The sequence below is a fragment of the Aedes aegypti genome, chromosome 2 (genome assembly GCF_002204515.2).
Source record: "Aedes aegypti strain LVP_AGWG chromosome 2, AaegL5.0 Primary Assembly, whole genome shotgun sequence".
Classification (NCBI taxonomy): domain Eukaryota; kingdom Metazoa; phylum Arthropoda; class Insecta; order Diptera; family Culicidae; genus Aedes; species Aedes aegypti.
Window position 1 is genome coordinate 364,451,263 of NC_035108.1, and position 16,769 is coordinate 364,468,031.

The following is a 16,769-nucleotide window of genomic DNA, read 5'->3' on the forward strand; positions in this document are numbered from 1 at the left end:
TTTAATGAAGCCTTGTCTGTATTAACCCTTGCGTTCATGTCCTATTTTACAACCAAATTTTCGTGATTTGGCTCGTAATTTTTACAATTTACAGCCGATTAGAATACAATTTTGACACACCACTATTCCAGTTTCGTGACATGTACGGGAACCTCAGTCGGACGGTCGGTTCTGGATTTATACGGATTGGATTGATGTCCTTTTCCAGGAGCTCTGAATCGGCTCCAGAACATCCCGGAAGTACCCTGTGTTGCAAGAAATTACTTTATTCGCATAATAGGGGCAATGGGGGCAATATGAACATACGGGGCAATATGAGCCACCTCGGTTTTGACCTCAAAAACAGTGTTTTAATGTCTAGTGTCATTATGAGCTGCTAAAGGATGCTTCAAAAAGCCACCACAATAAAAATCGTAAGAATATTCGTTTAAACACTCAAGATATTTACAAAAATGTACAAATTTGTCATTTGTCATGAAAAGCTTATAATTTTGTAAGTTTTTAATTAAGTCTATAAGACAATTATATTTATAATTCTGGTAAATTTTACCAATCCATTGAAACTTCTGATCATAATGAACAGTTCGTGAGCGAATAAGATTTGTTCATAAACAAAATTATTGAAAAACAATATATTATTTTCAAGATGAAGGGGCGGGGCAATATGAGCCACCTAGATTTAATCAAAACAAACGATGTTTTGAACCTAAAAATGCATTGCCCAAATAGACCAGATAATTTTTTTACTGCATAGTCATCTTTATGCACCATTACAAGTGGAACACTTTGCCAGAAAATACGCTGAACCAAGTATCGCAATTTAGTACTAGTATAACATGGTCTGTTTACTATATATTATGAATCTTTAAAAAATAAGCCGCTAGAATCAATACTTTCAAGCAAAGCTTATAAAATTACCTTTCCAATAATGTACTCTTCACCACTAACACTTCTCTATACTGTTTTAAATAAAAATCATTCGATTGAATGTGGTGGCTCATACTGCCCCATATGGTTGGTGACCACGTAGAAAAACATGGTTTTCCAAAAAGTTCCTAAAATATTTTTCAAGTTGATGTTAACATTAATTATCCACGTAACATAGAAGATAACATTTTATAGTACAATTCACTTGCATTTAAACCATAATTTTTGTTGTTTTTCTATGCATTCCATGACGTTTTCCTTAGGCGGCCCATATTGCCCCGATCACCCCTATCATACTCTCAGTGAAAAATCTTAACGATTGATGTGTCGTATCAAATAGTTTGCAAACCTCGGATTAATGTCCTTCTCCAGGGTTCCGGGTAGATCTAGGATATTCTGGATTCACTTTTAGATGGCCTTATGTTACATACATACATACAACTACTCAATATGCATTGTATCACAGTTCTGTTGTAAAATCTGGAAGATTGTTGTATCGCGTAATATGGTTTGTGCTGATCAAAATTTTGTCTCCAACCGGTTCTAGGAAATTGTGAACTGGTCAGAATGGTTCCAAATGAGTTGAAAGAGTTGGAATATACTAATGGTTTATGATTTAGTTATTTTAGTATTAATTTAGTATATTATTAAAGTAGTTTTATTTGATCCGTGCAAAATAATTATGGACCTGTCTCAAATAACCTTCGTACAGACCTCACGAAACAATCCGGAACCAACCCTCAGATTGAGGTTCCCAGTACGAAACTTGAATAGTGTTGTAGTGCTGTGTCAAAATTTTATTGGAATCGACTGAAAATTGTGGAAATTAGAGCCAAAAGATAACGAAAATTTGGTTGTGCAAATAGGCCAGGGACGAAAAGGTTAATTATTCAAACTATTAACCCTTATAAGACGTAGACCTTAATTTTTGACAGAGTTGTTATCCGGTCGCTTAATAAAAATTGCTTGGATTGCAAAATCTGCAGATTTACATTGAATTCTTTTATTCTCGACAAATTTGGAAGATCTTGAAATTGATAAAAAGATCTCTTTTTCGAGTCAATGAGTGTCACTAGAGTTACTGAGAGTTTTTTCAGGAGCAAACCGTGGGCCATGATTAACACATAATTCGCTCTTAGAAGGTATACATTTATAAATTCCATAAAAAAAAGAAAATAATACAGTCGACTCTCCACAACTCGATGTTCTATAACTCGATGGATTTTTCGGCCCCTTCAAATGTCCATAAGTCGATATTTCTATAACTCGATATCTCCACTACTCGATGTTACGTGAGAGGTTATTTTCCCTCCATAACTCGATATCCATTTTTAAATCCTTCTTATTCGGGGAAACTCAGGCCAATTCTTGTTTGGATGTGAATGAATACTTGCAAATTGTAATATAAGTTGAAAAACATTTAAATAATAAAAAAAAATTGTCAGTAAAATTAACGTGATTTTTCGAGCATTTCGAAAAAAATACCAAAAACTAGTAAGTATGATACTATCAACAAAATAGTATTGCTTTCTTATAGAACTGATCATATATGTATTGGAAATACAAAAATTTGTTCCTTTGATTTTGGGATTTTTTGAGTCGGTACATTCTATAAATCGATAATTCTATAAGTCGATGGTCCCTTGAATATCGAGTTATGGAGAGTCGACTGTAATTCAAATTCAATTCAAATTTGACCATTTTGTTTGAAAAAAAGTATCATGTCGCAGGATTATTTTGTCATTCGTTTTTTATTGTTTGGGCACCCGGGAAAAATCCGGGAATTTGAAAGCTGATTTTGAATGGACACCGTGATAATAGTAATAATTACTACAGAGAAAACATTCTTCAAAACTAGAGAATTGCACCAGATATTCAATCAGATGCTTTTCGATTGTTCAATTCGATTGTTTCAAAGAATTCCTTCAGACATTTTTTGTGCATCCAAAGAATGTTGTCCGAAATTGCTACAAAAATATCAGGCACACCATTTGAGCATAATTTGAATCTTAGACTCAGCATTCCCCCCTCTCCCTATGTACGAAATACCATGATAGGCAAAAAGTGGGAACTAAATGTTCAAGCTGATAGTTCTCAGTAACCTAGCTGATTAAACATTTTTGCTCTAATTGAACTGATTTTCATTTTTAGTTTAATGATCTTTGACCCATCATGTTTACTTGATCTTGAGTCATTTTTTTAGGTGTTCGACTTTCTCCCAAAGTAGCGTAAGTCAGAAAAGATTTCGTAGCACGCTACGCTAAATTCACGTAACTGTATGTCGGTCAAAAATCGTATTATCAACGAAATTTGAATCTACATATTTTAGAAAATCTCTTTATTGCCATAGATGTTTTGGATTTCTTGCTTATATTAATCAACGGGCTACGTAAAGCCCCAATGATAATAATGAAAATCTAATAGTACACGTTTTAAAACATTCAACAAATGACAATGTTAACACTAATAGCTTTTGCCAACAAGAACATACGAGAAAGGCCAAACTAGGAAGCTCTTGAAAAAAGAAGTAAATCTCTTACGGAGCAAATGGTGGGACAAATTTAAGTCAAACAAAGTGGCAACTCTGTTGAAAACTCGCTACATGCCATTGATAGCACCATCTTCTTCTTCTTTCTGGCGTTACGTCCCATCTGGGACAAAGCCTGCTTCTCAGATTAGTGTTCTTATGAGCACTTCCACAGTTATTAACTGAGAGCTTTCTTTGCCGATTGACCATTTTTGCATGTGTATATCGTGTGGCAGGTACGAAGATACTCTATGCCCTGGGAATCGAGAAAATTTCCTTTACGAAAAGATCCTCGACCAGTGGGATTCGAACCCACGACCCTCAGTATGGTCATGCTGAATAGCTGCGCGTTTACCGCTACGGCTATCTGGGCACCATGAATGCTGTAATTTGTCCGCTTTCAATTGGCAACGACTTGCGTAGCTAGGCAGGCAAAAAGAATCCGACTAATACTTATGACACACTTGTGGTATACGTACCATTTTACAATTATCTTGAAATGGGTTCCATACTGATAATTGTCTTCATTCAAGATAGCCTTGGAATAAATTTCTTGACAACTTGTACCATGGTATACGTATCAGATGTCTGTCCAAGGTATAAGGTAATCATCGCAGCGCATATTTCAAGAATCGTCCTGGAACAGACTCGGGCGCTGTTGTTATAACGGGGAATCCAAACAACCGTACACTATTCTAGGATGGAGCGAGATAGATAACAGTACAAAGATTTCAGACAGTAAACGTCCGTAAACTCCTTGGCTGTTCTGAAGATGAACCCAAGTACGGTACAAGAGGTTTTACCGACGGCGTTGTCCATATGTTGTTTGAACGATAGCTGTGCATCCAGGATCCCTCCTAAATCCTTGACTTGACTGACATGTTTAATTTCATCTTCTAACAGTATATATTTGTGCAATATGTGTTGCCTTTTGCACGAAAACGAAATAACTGAGCACTTTGACGGATTCACTTCCATCCGATTCAGAGTACACCCATCCACAAAGGCATTCAGCTGTTGGTGGTGAAAATAACAGTCATCGATGGAACGAATACGAAGGTACAGTTAGAGGTCATCCGCGTACCATAATCGAGGTCCTTCAATTACCAGGTTCACATCATTGAAGTATGTAGATCAGGAAGATCAATGGTCCCCCCCCCCTTGTGGGATTCCAAATGTAGCAGCAAACGAAGAGGAATAACAGTCTCCTATGACGACGGCTAGTAACAAGTGTCGGATTGTTTTTGATTTTTATAATTTTTATTTTTGTACATCCCTATCCTTTTCCATTTTTTTTTTTTTTTTGAAGCTCCTTCTAGTTACTGATTTTTGGCATTTACGGTATTCTTAAAAATAATATTTTTTTTAAATATTTTTCTGGAAATATTTTTATTTTCCGTGTAATTAAAGGAATGACCAGGGGGGGTATACGCAACGAGGTTCGCCTACCGTTCATGTTTTGTGGGTGTATTCGTTTGGCTCACAACGCTGCTAGGCATCCCGCTGTTTGAGTGTTGAAATGCATCAGCATTTGCTGTCTGGCATGGCCCGCGTTTAGACCTGTGCTGTTTGGGTCGGCCCGCGTGAGAGATGATGCTGTTTGGGACGGCCCGCCCGAGAGATGATTGTTAGGCGAGCTTTGTTTGTAGTTGACAGCCGTACACCCACCCTGGGAATGACAAGTTTGAAATTTAACAACTACCGTAAACCTAAACATTACATATAATCTGCAATTGGATTAGATGGACAAATTGATGTGAAGAAAGAGGTGCACTTTGCGAAAAAGGACCATGTGATTATTGAGCTGAAATCGAATTCAGGTTAACTTCTGCGTTCATGAGTCCTCTCATGGCGTAGTGGTAACGCGCCCAACTAGAGATCGGGGAGTCGTGAGTTCGATTCTCACTGAGAAGACGTGTAACTTTTTCGCAAATCTTCACATCAATTTGTCCATCTAATCCAATTGCAGATTATATGTAATGTTTAGCTTTTCGGTAGTTGTTAAACTTCCACTCGGCTGATTAGCCGTAAACCACGATTCATAATTAAAAATAAGTAAGTTTGAAATTATTTTAAAACCACCAAGTTCTTCTTCTGTTATAGGTTGATGGTAAAAAAATATAAAAGGTACGATTTTTTATATTACACGTTGAATAAACCCCAGGCATTTGTAGGTTATATAAGAATACAATTTTTCAAACAATTTTCAAAAATACAAAAAAGTTTCAAAAATCATTAAAAAAATTCTCATATGCGTGTTATGAGTCAAGGAGTAAGTCAAAAATAAAATCATTTTGATTTCCGAGCTACGAAAAAATACACAAAATTCCAAAGTGTACCCCGACTAAAGGCGGGGTTGTGTATTAGAGGGTTAATTTTATTGAGGAAATATGTTGAATTTATATAGTTATTCGTGTCAGAATCCCAGTACCAATTTTCTAGTATAATGTCTGAAGAAACATTTTAAGGAATAAATTGAAATGTTTCAAGTGATCGAGTGCAACGAGTTTTAGAAATAATTCTATAACAATATCATTAACTAATTCCTAAAACACTCTTAGGCAGTATTCCTAAAATATTCCCTAGAAAATTCCTGAAGGGATTAGTAAAAAATTGCCTGAGGGGTATGTTGAGGAATTTGTGGGAATGTAGGTTGTTATATTCTTAGCACGCTATGTATGTTAAAACGAAAAAAGTTGTAAATCGAACATCGATTTTTATTCTCATACTTTTTGCATGGGTATACATGGGCCACAATACGAGACTCCCAATGATGTCTTCTGTGATCTGTGATCACAGATATCTGTAGGCAAAAACATGAAAAAATCTGTGTAATTACAGATAAATCTGTGTATGTGGCATCACTGGATACAGCTTCTAATTAAGTAGATCCTTGCAATTTATGTAGCTCCATGAAATCTTCCAAAAGCGTCATCGGGATATGTTTGGAGAAATGTCTCGGGTTGTTCCTTGGAGAAACGATGAACTTCTTTGATCTTAAACCCCCGATTCTTTGATGAAAAACTGACTAAGCCCTTGTTTTAAATGGCTGTCATTTTTTTTCCTGTGTTAAAACATAACGTTGTTCCATTTCTCGTTTACGAAGTAACTGAGTGGGGGGCCCAGATAGCCGTAGCGGTAAACGCGCAGCTGTTCAGCAAGACCAAGCTGAGGGTCGTGGGTTCGCATCCCACCGGTCGAGGATCTGTTCGGGTTGGAAATTTTCTCGACATGCCAGGGCATAGAGTATCTTCGTACCTGCCACACGATATACACATGCAAAAATGGTCATTGGCATAGTAAGCTTTCAGTTAATAACTGTGGAAGTGCTCATAAGAACACTAAGCTGAGAAGCAGCCTCTGTCCCAGTGGGGACGTAACGCCAGAAAGAAGAAAAAGAAGAAGAAGAAGTAACTGATTATACAAAATCTAAATGTTCAATTCATGCTCATGCTTGTACTAAAATCAATGCTATATGATAATAGAAAAAAAGGGCTTTAATAGTTTCATTTTCAATAGCTACAGAGATCCATCATTACGTAATTGGCTTTGATTGGAAATTTCTGCATGTATGTTTTAAAGAATTAGAGCTATGTTATCAATTATAATCTAAACATGTGTTGTTTATCTAAATAACATAAGTTAATTATCTAACCATTATCATCCCATTTTTTTGTTTCAGACTGCAACTCACCGACCGAGATCGGGACGTCCAGGAGCAGCTGATGGATCCTTGTTTCATCCTGGACTCTCATCAGCGCCCATCGTTTGTGCAATTATTCGAGAATATCGAACAACTTATCGACCAATATGGCGAATCAATTCAACTTTTCTAATCGAATTAAAAAAAAAACACACACTAGAAGTAAAGTCAAATGTGAAATCGCACGGAAGTTACTTACAGAGGAATCTGATTCATACAAAACGCATTTGAAGGAATACCGTTTTTAGTATCCCAGAAAACAAAACTGTGAAAGTTAAAAGGTTTCGTGTAGAGGAAGATTTTTTTTCCTGTAGTAAAAAGTTTACCGGAATTAGAGCACTCTTAGGTTAGGCAAAAATATTTTAATATGTAGTAAAGTCAGATAAGAAAGTTTTGGCTCCTAACTTTTCCTTATACGTACTAGAATCAGATTTTATGCTACAGATGAATGTTATATTTTGCTGCAAAATGTTTTTTTAAAATATGTCCGTGTTTAAAAAGAAACGTTTCATTTTTGTACTTCATATAAACTTTCCTCCTAAGCGCGAAATCTCACCTGATTGTTAAAATTATTGTTGCCAATCTGTCTACTACTGTAAATAAACTCATTTGTAGCTCAAATCTTTGTCGTTTGGAAACAAATTGACTTGTCAACCTGTACGAAACTAAAGAACTGTGCCCGTCTAAAATGTGGATACGTGTCTTACTTGTTATATTAAATTTCTAATGCTAAATGGGACTGGACCTTTTACCAAGCTTCGACGCGTGATGAGCACATCTGGCGTCGAAGTCAAACTCTAGCAAAATTACGCGCTACAACGCATGCGAGTGAACCAGTCGACAACTCGAACCTACATATATTCTCAAAGTGCCACCTAGATGAGGTCGCTTCGGTTTCTATCTTACAAAACCTCCCCTCATTTAGACTTGTCGATGAATGACTGTGTTCTGAATTACCTACCTAGATTATGTGTTTTGTTTGTATCGTTTTGTACATTTCTTTTCTTACAAATTGTAAATATAGTTATGGTTACAAATTAGTCAAGCTTTTTTGGTGCATAAGTTCGTCTCACACTTTGAAACGATTGTAATCGAGAAAAATGGCCTTCGTTAGTTAAAAGCAGTAAACAACATGTTTTGCTAGAAACATTAGACCTTTTTTAGCTCACTAAACTAAGTGCAACTGGGACCCCGTTGGTGATAGTTCAATACGAATAGTAATATGCCTTCCTATTTTGCAAATATTTGTTTTCGTTGCTTTAGAAACTCGTGAAACGGCACCTGTCAATCAATTGAGAGATAAAAGTTGATTCAAATTAAACCAACGATATACTAGGCTAATACTGAAGTCGTGTTTGTATTATTTTACGGTCTAACCAACCGAATCAAGTGAACCTGAGAGGTTATTATTGTATATTTGGATCTATAAACCATGCGGTAAAATTGCTGAAATTAGATAAGACGAATATACTTTTATTTTTACACATTCTTGATACAATCTGAATCAAGTCCATTATGACAAAACAAGAACAAAATTGACGAATTAAAAGTAGTGGAATATTTTTTTCCATTTTCAATCACTGCTTAGAATCATATTAGTGATATTAAGATATCTGATAAGTGTTTTTTTTTCGATGAAATGGAATTATATAGGTGTACTACATCGATGTGACTCTGAAATTATACATACTTAAAGTGAAGCAACTGGCCTTTTGAGTTTTATTCAAGATCCGAAACATTTGTGACCCAAAAGCTATGGACATAGATCACCGATACTTTTTTCGTAATTGCACTACGTGAACCGGACACGTGATTCCGTCGCTCGCCCCTCAGGAACATGCAACAAAACTAACATACGGTAGGTTTACCAGTTATGGACATAATGGTACCCTATTTCGCCATACGTGATTATTTATTTGTTTTCAAATTTTCAACCATTGTGTGTTTTAAAATTGAATAAATCTTGATGTTTAAACATTCAAAAGTGTTCAAACTGTGAATGTTTTCGAAAATTCACAAGAGGCCATAAAGAGAACCACTATAATACCTGGTAAACTTTCCCTACGACCATACTTGGTACACTTTCCCTACTTGGTGATGCAATCCATGATACAATCACGCTTACCGTTTTGACTCATATTCCGAACACTTAAGGCCACTAGTGACTTCAGAAGCATCTGAAGGGCATAAATTGGCTGATATTTGTGGAAATTTTAATTTCTTCGCAAAGTCTAACCGTTAGCTGTTTGGTGTACTGATAAAAATGTTTATTTAAACTTGTTTAGTATTGTTTTTACGTAAAAGAATGGAACAACATTTTGACTCAAATGCCGAACACTGCGTTCATTCTGTCTCATTTTCCGAACACCTTGACTCAAATTCCGAACAGCACGAATAAATCGTATTCAATTGAATAATTACATAAAAAAATTCATCTGAGCTAGTTCTACTAGTCGCGAACTAGAGAATCATTACTACTCCAGAGGTATAAATTATATTGGAAGACGTTAAAATTGAATTGCAATTGACTACCATTTTCTGGTTATTTGATGACATATTTCAGCGAAACATTTCAACCTTGTCGCCATACAAAAACCGAGTGTTCGGAATATGAGTCTGTTCGGAATTTGAGACAAAACGGTACCCGGATTCGCTTTATTACTCGATAAACGGATTGTACTGCGAAGAAGTGTTCATCGCTCGCCCCCGCAGGAGCAAGCAACAACCCGCATAGAAAAATACATTTTGTCGTACATTCAAAACAGTAAATTCCATTTAACTGATACGGTTACCGAATCACAAACTGTCGCTTTGAAGTTAAATAATATGAGGCATAGAGTTTTAGACAATAATGAACTGTTTAAGTGACTCATTCCAAATAGTATCAGTTTGTTGTAGTGTTCGGATACTGTTAAATGTTATGGGCATGAAAACCTGTGGAAATAGTGGAAATATATCGCCACCGTTCACAAAATGGTTGGATTTAAAATTTGCGTTACGCACTCACACTTTGGCATTTTACTATATGTTACCTATTATGAACAGTTTGGCAAACAGTTGCACGCATTGGTATCTGTGAGTTTTTTGCGTGCATGATGTTTGTTTTGACACAAAGTGAAATAACGAAAACACCCGGAATGGGCATCCACCAGTTTCCGAAAACGGCCAACACCTCAGCGGGTGTTATTTTCCAACACCGATCATCGAGACGGCAACGATATTCCACATGGATTTGTCCACAGAATCGGACTGGCGGATTCTCTGGACCACACATTCGTAAACCGGCTGAGCGGTGTCGTGAACAGGAGGTTTTCTTCTACGTCGGGTGCGTCGAGGTGAAGATTTGCTGGAAGAAGTGTGCTTTCTGATTTTTCGGAATGCAAATCCAAGCTCCATTAAAACGATGAAACATCTGCGGAGGACAAGCAACACGTGGAGAAAAAGCAGGACTGCCGGACTATGGACAACGGTAAACTGAGTGCACTCGGTCCCAGAATTGGCACTTGAGCGGGGAATGTTTCCTAGCATGTTCCGGCCCACTCCAGTATTCAGTACCAATTTTACTTGTTGTAATTAAAGTAAATTTTTAATACACTTATTATTTGTTTTATTTTTTTCCTATTGAGCGATAATATCCTTTCTTTTCATATGGTGTAAATACAACAGTACAGTACAGTATAGGGTTACATTACCATTAAGCACAATAAACCAACAGTTTCACGTACATTATTCATTTTTATTCCAACGTAATGGTTAAACTGTTGGTGGCGATATATTTCCACTATTTCCACAGGTTTTCATGCCCATAACATTTAACAGTATCCGAACACTACAACAAACTGATACTATTTGGAATGAGTCACTTAAACAGTTCATTATTGTCTAAAACTCTATGCCTCATATTATTTAACTTCAAAGCGACAGTTTGTGATTCGGTAACCGTATCAGTTAAATGGAATTTACTGTTTTGAATGTACGACAAAATGTATTTTTCTATGCGGGAGTTTGCTTAACAGTCAATTGTGCAAAAAATGGATAGTATATCAACAATTTAGCAAACAGTGAACGAAAAAAAATGTTCGGGAAAATTGGCGTTTTTAAATGCTTACATAACTTAACCGCCTTTTCCCCACATTGTACTTTTCCCAATTACCATTTCCCGAACTGTCAAAACCGTTCATGGAACTGTAGTCTTATTGTTATTTTTGGTGTTAAAGGAAACTGTTCATATATTGTCACGAATGGTTATGGATAATACGGGAAACTGTATTGATATGGTTCATAGTTATGCGGGAAGATCAAAGGATCAAATATTACTCAGTGTCGCGTCCAACGCGGGTCAATCTCTACTAACATTAACTAATAGTTTGTTAAGCATAGAAAGTTGGAAATACATAAAGTGAAAGAATAGCGCTTGCTCATTAAAAGGGAACATCAATGGGGCTCTTCACTGTTTTGGTTTTGTATGGGATTTTGACGTTTACTGGCCTTGTTGTTTACTAATTTCATGGCAGAGCAAAAGAGAAAGAACGATTTTTGTGCAGAGCCCCATATAGAGAAAGTTGTCGAGTTGGTTTGACTTGATCGATTCTCAATATGTATTTCATAAAACTCATTAATATATTTACACCGGGTTTTCTTTCATTTGTACATAGGGCTCCGGTACCAATGGTTGTCATGTACCAGTAGATTGGACTATGATATTAAAGGTACAATTTTCAATAAAAACGTACTATTTTCGATAAAAACGACAAGCTTCTGATTTCAGAGCGCTGTGTGGAAATCAAACAATAGAGCTGATTGTCATTGTCTGCAGCTAAGCAAAAATACCGCCTAGTGAATGGCATCTCGTGCTGTGAAATTTGTGTTTTCTTCCGAGCTGGTGAACAATTAGTGGTCTACCAGTTCCTAACATGCTGTCGGGGGCTAACCCTTTCCCCATCTGGGATACGGGTCCAGATAATCGTCGGAATGGGGAATTCACAGGACCCCTCTTCCCTGAATGGGGAGATCCGGTTGTTAACCTCGGTCAAATGGTGTAATATTTGCGTCCGTCTCTGTCACGCGTTGCAACCCATAACTAACTCCCCCTTCACGTCCACGTTCAAGGCTATCATAAGTAAGGTATAGTCTCTTTGCGATCAAGGATCGTTAAACAGTCAATAAAAGACAGTCAATAGTGAAACGGTTTAGTGGAAAAGGTAGAAATATCCGCACGGTGCCCCGACAGACCGTTATTATGTAAAAAAATTGTCCATCAAATCTGAGCACAGGGCTCGATTCCTGAGGTCATTCTGCACCTCTGGGCCAATTTTTAAAAAAATCCCTAGGAGGAATCTCGAGAAATCTTGATTTGAAGTTTTTTACTTAAAAATTCAATATAATCCATATTAAAATTTTGCAATAGCACTGAAAAAACCTACAAAAACGCTCAGAAAGTTGGCCAAACTGTTCTTAACTAGTATACAATTGTTACCGTTGTTAAAATAAAAAAAAATACAACTAGCATAACATAATCCACTCCTTAAGGTGAAGATAAATAGTAAAACAAATTAAGGGGCCTATTTTGTAAATCGAGCAGATTCATGTGACTCGTCTATATTCATTGTCGATCAAAGCAAGCATGCATATTTCAGATGTCACCCATCGACTCCCATAGTAATCCAGTCACATAGAGTGATAACTGTCGAAAAACTCGAGTGACAGTGCTGAGTCGAGCAAATTTTTCGGTCGACAGTGACTCCAGTCGAGTCATTTTGATCGACTCGACTTATAAAATAGACCCCTAAATCGAAGCCAAACTTCAAAATTTCAAGAGCACAACTCTGGAGAACCGAATACCCGTTTGAGCAGAGGATTTAATCGATTGGTCACCACCAGCTAGTGACCAGTCGTTTAGGTTTTCTTCTTAAACGGATGTTTGGTTTTCCAGATTCGTGATCTTAAAAACTGAATGTTTGGGTTCGATTTTACTTATTTTTTCATAGTTTACTGATTTAAATTTCATTGATTGTTGTTTTCCATATTAAACCGATTGAAAAGTAAACCAAATAAATCAATGATTAACAATGTTGTTATTTAAAAAAAGAATCTGAGAATAAATGTTGCACAATAATAGTTACCAGATAAGTCATGTGAATATTTTTATAGTCAATTAGAGCTAGTATTACCGGTTGTTTCAAATTTTGAATGATTTGGTTACTCTGGTACGCTCAAGTCAATAACAGAATGATCATACGCCGATGTCTTCCACGGGGACGCTGAGCTTCACCTGATTGATGCAACTTTTTCTTCCGGTATTCGCCCAATAGTTTTCGGTCCAGTTCTCAAATAAATGTGTTAAGGGAGCCAAGAATAAGTGTTTCATACATGACAAATTAATAGTGATGTTTCTTTTAGGCATGCTTGAATTCATCGTTGCTCTCTTTGAATTATGATTGAAAACTGATCTGGTTTCAGTGGTGTACAATAAAGGATCGCGAGGTGTTTTGGCGAAGTTGTCAATGAAATAATTTATCTATGAAGTCAGATAAGCCTTTATCAAGCAACAGTGTAGAAATGTCGTTTCCCTTTGCAAGCTTCGGGTCCCTAAGCCGGTTACGTAATCCGTAAAGGAGATATTCACAACCAGAACACGTGTTTTTACTCCAAGGGAAACATTATTATCATACGTCACAATTGTTATATGGCTCTTCAACAAATTCATCCACATCTCAATCAAGCACTGCATCAGCGCCAACACATCTGAACCTTCTTCTTTCTCTACATGCAACTATATACGTTTGGGTAGAGTAAATGGCATTACACGCTTATCCTAGTTGTCCATCTTTGAAATAGTGAAACCCTTCTTTACTGAACTGCGATCGATTCCAATAAAGTCATGGTCTGCAAAATCAAGGAGTATATGCGACAAAACGCAATATTGAACAGTAAATTCAGAAACTCATCTGTTCTTAGTCCATGTAATTTTCCAAAACAAAAAAATAAGCTCCTCGTCTATAATTTTTACACCTGATTGCATTTGTCAGCTTAATCCGCTTTAAGTCTTATTTTTAAGTCTTTGATATTACCTGCAACAGCTATTTTTTTTTGTTACTGAATCGAACGCGACTTAGAAGTCAATAAACAGATTGACGATGAATCCCGAAAAAAATAAAACGAAATGAAGGGTTGCAGGTATATACAGTGAAAGTCCAAGTGAAGTTGATACTTAAATAGTACTTATTGGGAATTTATTTGAAGTTGTTAATCGTCGAACCTTTGCTACATATGGTCGGAGTTCAAACAGATCTGACTAGATGACATTTTGGCCTTGGAAAGATGAGTCAAGGACTCTATCAATTACAATATTTCCAATTCTTTTGATGTTTTTTCGAATAGATAAGTTCCCTTCTCACAGCAAATAATGCACGAATTTCATTATACTTATACCGAATGCTTGGGGCACGTTTTCCTGATACCATTAAAGAACACTTGGTCCAGTCTCTCTGAACACCGACCATATGACAATCATGTATCTCGTGTAGTTATAATCCTGTTGTGGCTGAGAATGTTGAACAAAACATTTTTTATGTTAAGTGCTGAGGGCAACACTCGGTGGAAAACTAGACGTAAACATCAAGAGTAGTACCATATGTACAAAAAGCAATTTTTATTAAGCAAAATAAATACGGCAGACTTTTGTGGGCTGGTCAATTAGTATGAAAGTCGTAAAATAAGCTGTAAATTAATAATATTCTGCATTGAATGTTTCACGTTTATGGAACGTGACATCAATTGTATATTGACATTTATTTCTTAGATTTCATTCTATTAAACTAAGCTTACTGGTTTAAGCCATGTAAAACTATACTTAAGCCACTCTGGTAAGGTCATCCAGTTGTAAATATTTCTAATTGTAGCAAAAGTAACAATTGTATACTAGTTTAGAACAGTTGGGCCAACTTTTTAAGCGTTTTTGTAGGTTTTTTCAGTGCTATTACAAAATTTCAATATGGATTATATTGAATTTTTAAGTAAAAAACTTCAATTCAAGATTTCTTGAGATTCCTCCTAGGGATTTTTTTAAAAATTGGCCCAGAGGTGCAGAATGACCTCAGGAATCGAGCCCTGTGCTCAGATTTGATGGACAATTTTTTTACATAATAACGGTCTGTCGGGGCACCGTGATCCGTGCTCTATGTTCTACATTCGTTTGTTTTTTATATTATTCCACTACTTTCATGAAAAATGAGATCCGGCTGGTGGGAGCACTAGTTTGAGGTTGGAAAACCAGAATATGTAAAGTTAGTTTCATTGCAACTTTCGCCTGAGCGATTTTTGCACTTGAATAAAACACGTTTGGAAACATTCTCCGTTGCCTCTAAAAATACCATTGGGTAGAGAAATGAATTCTCTACCATGGACCAATGCACGAGTTCACGAATTTGACGTTTGAGCGGTGCCGAATTCACTTGTTGCCATGGTCACGTAAATAACACGGCACCGCTTAAACGTCAAATAGTGAACTCGTGCATTGGTCCATTGAATTTCATTCAATTTAATACATTATTTCACTTAAGCGGTGAAAATAAATATTTTGTTCCGAATGTTTTGAAATCATGAACGAATTTGACACTGCTCTCGTCAACCATCATCATGACGACAGCAGCACACCCCACCGACCGAATTGTCATTTTGGGAGCGAATAGTACCAAATTCGGGTTTTTCATCTACACTTTTTTCAGCTCCTCAATCAGTGCTCAGTGTTCTCAGCTGAGGCTGCTGCAATACTGTTGGCCATTACAATATCAGCATCCAAACCAATTTGCGTAATCTCCGATCTATCTACGATCAACTCTCCAACAACCCAGCACCCATGGTTTCAAGCTATTCAGATGGACTGTCCCGCAAGAACCGTTTTCCTTTGGGTTCCCGGCCACTGTGGTATTCAAGGTAATGTAGAAGCAGATCATCTCGCAGCCATAGGACGAACCGGTCGCATGTTTACAAGGTTGACACCAGGAGCGGATCTGAAACACTGGTTAAAGTCTACAATCCGCGTAGCATGGGCTCAAGAATGGGCCAATGTGAGACAACCCTTCATACGCAAAATTAAGGGACAAATTACACAATGGACCGATACTACCAATCGCCACGATCAACTGATACTTTCTAGTCTATGAGTAGGACATACTCACGCTACACACAATATATGGGATCCACGGGGCCTTTTCGCAGAATATGTTCAACATGCAACATAACCATGACGGTAGAACACCTACTAGTCAACTGTCCATTCTACCAGGGTATACGAGATCGCTATGATATCCCAAACAACATAAGAGACATCATTGCAAACGATCCAGCCAGAGAAACAGCACTAATTGCATTCATCAAAGATGGTGGGTTATACCGGGCCATTTGAGCCCCAAAACACAGACTCAACATTAAATATCCACACTATTCTTCATACGGATCAATTGAGCTACGATTTTGTGTTAATGTGTTATATATAGATTTTATAAGAATATTCTTTGTAATTGAAACTAAACTATGAAACTATATGACAGCACGGGCCTCATTGTGAAGCATTTTTCTTCCAGAGACGAACCAGCCACTATCTGAGCTGAA

The 16,769-nt window shown here is 36.8% G+C and overlaps 1 protein-coding gene and 1 non-coding gene across 2 annotated transcripts in view; both read left to right on the top strand.

Moving 5' to 3' along the window:
• LOC5576502 (tyrosine-protein kinase hopscotch) overlaps positions 1-8,857 on the top strand; it is a 69,909-nt gene extending 61,052 nt beyond the window's left edge. The window contains exon 14 of the mRNA XM_001662644.3: positions 7,137-8,857. Coding sequence (XP_001662694.2) covers positions 7,137-7,290 — 154 coding nt within the window. The 3' untranslated portion in view covers positions 7,291-8,857. The remainder of the gene's footprint in view (positions 1-7,136) is intronic.
• Positions 5,297-5,368, top strand: Trnas-aga. Its single transcript has one exon. It is a non-coding gene; the product is annotated as a tRNA-Ser (tRNA).
• Positions 8,858-16,769: the final 7,912 nt, after the last annotated feature.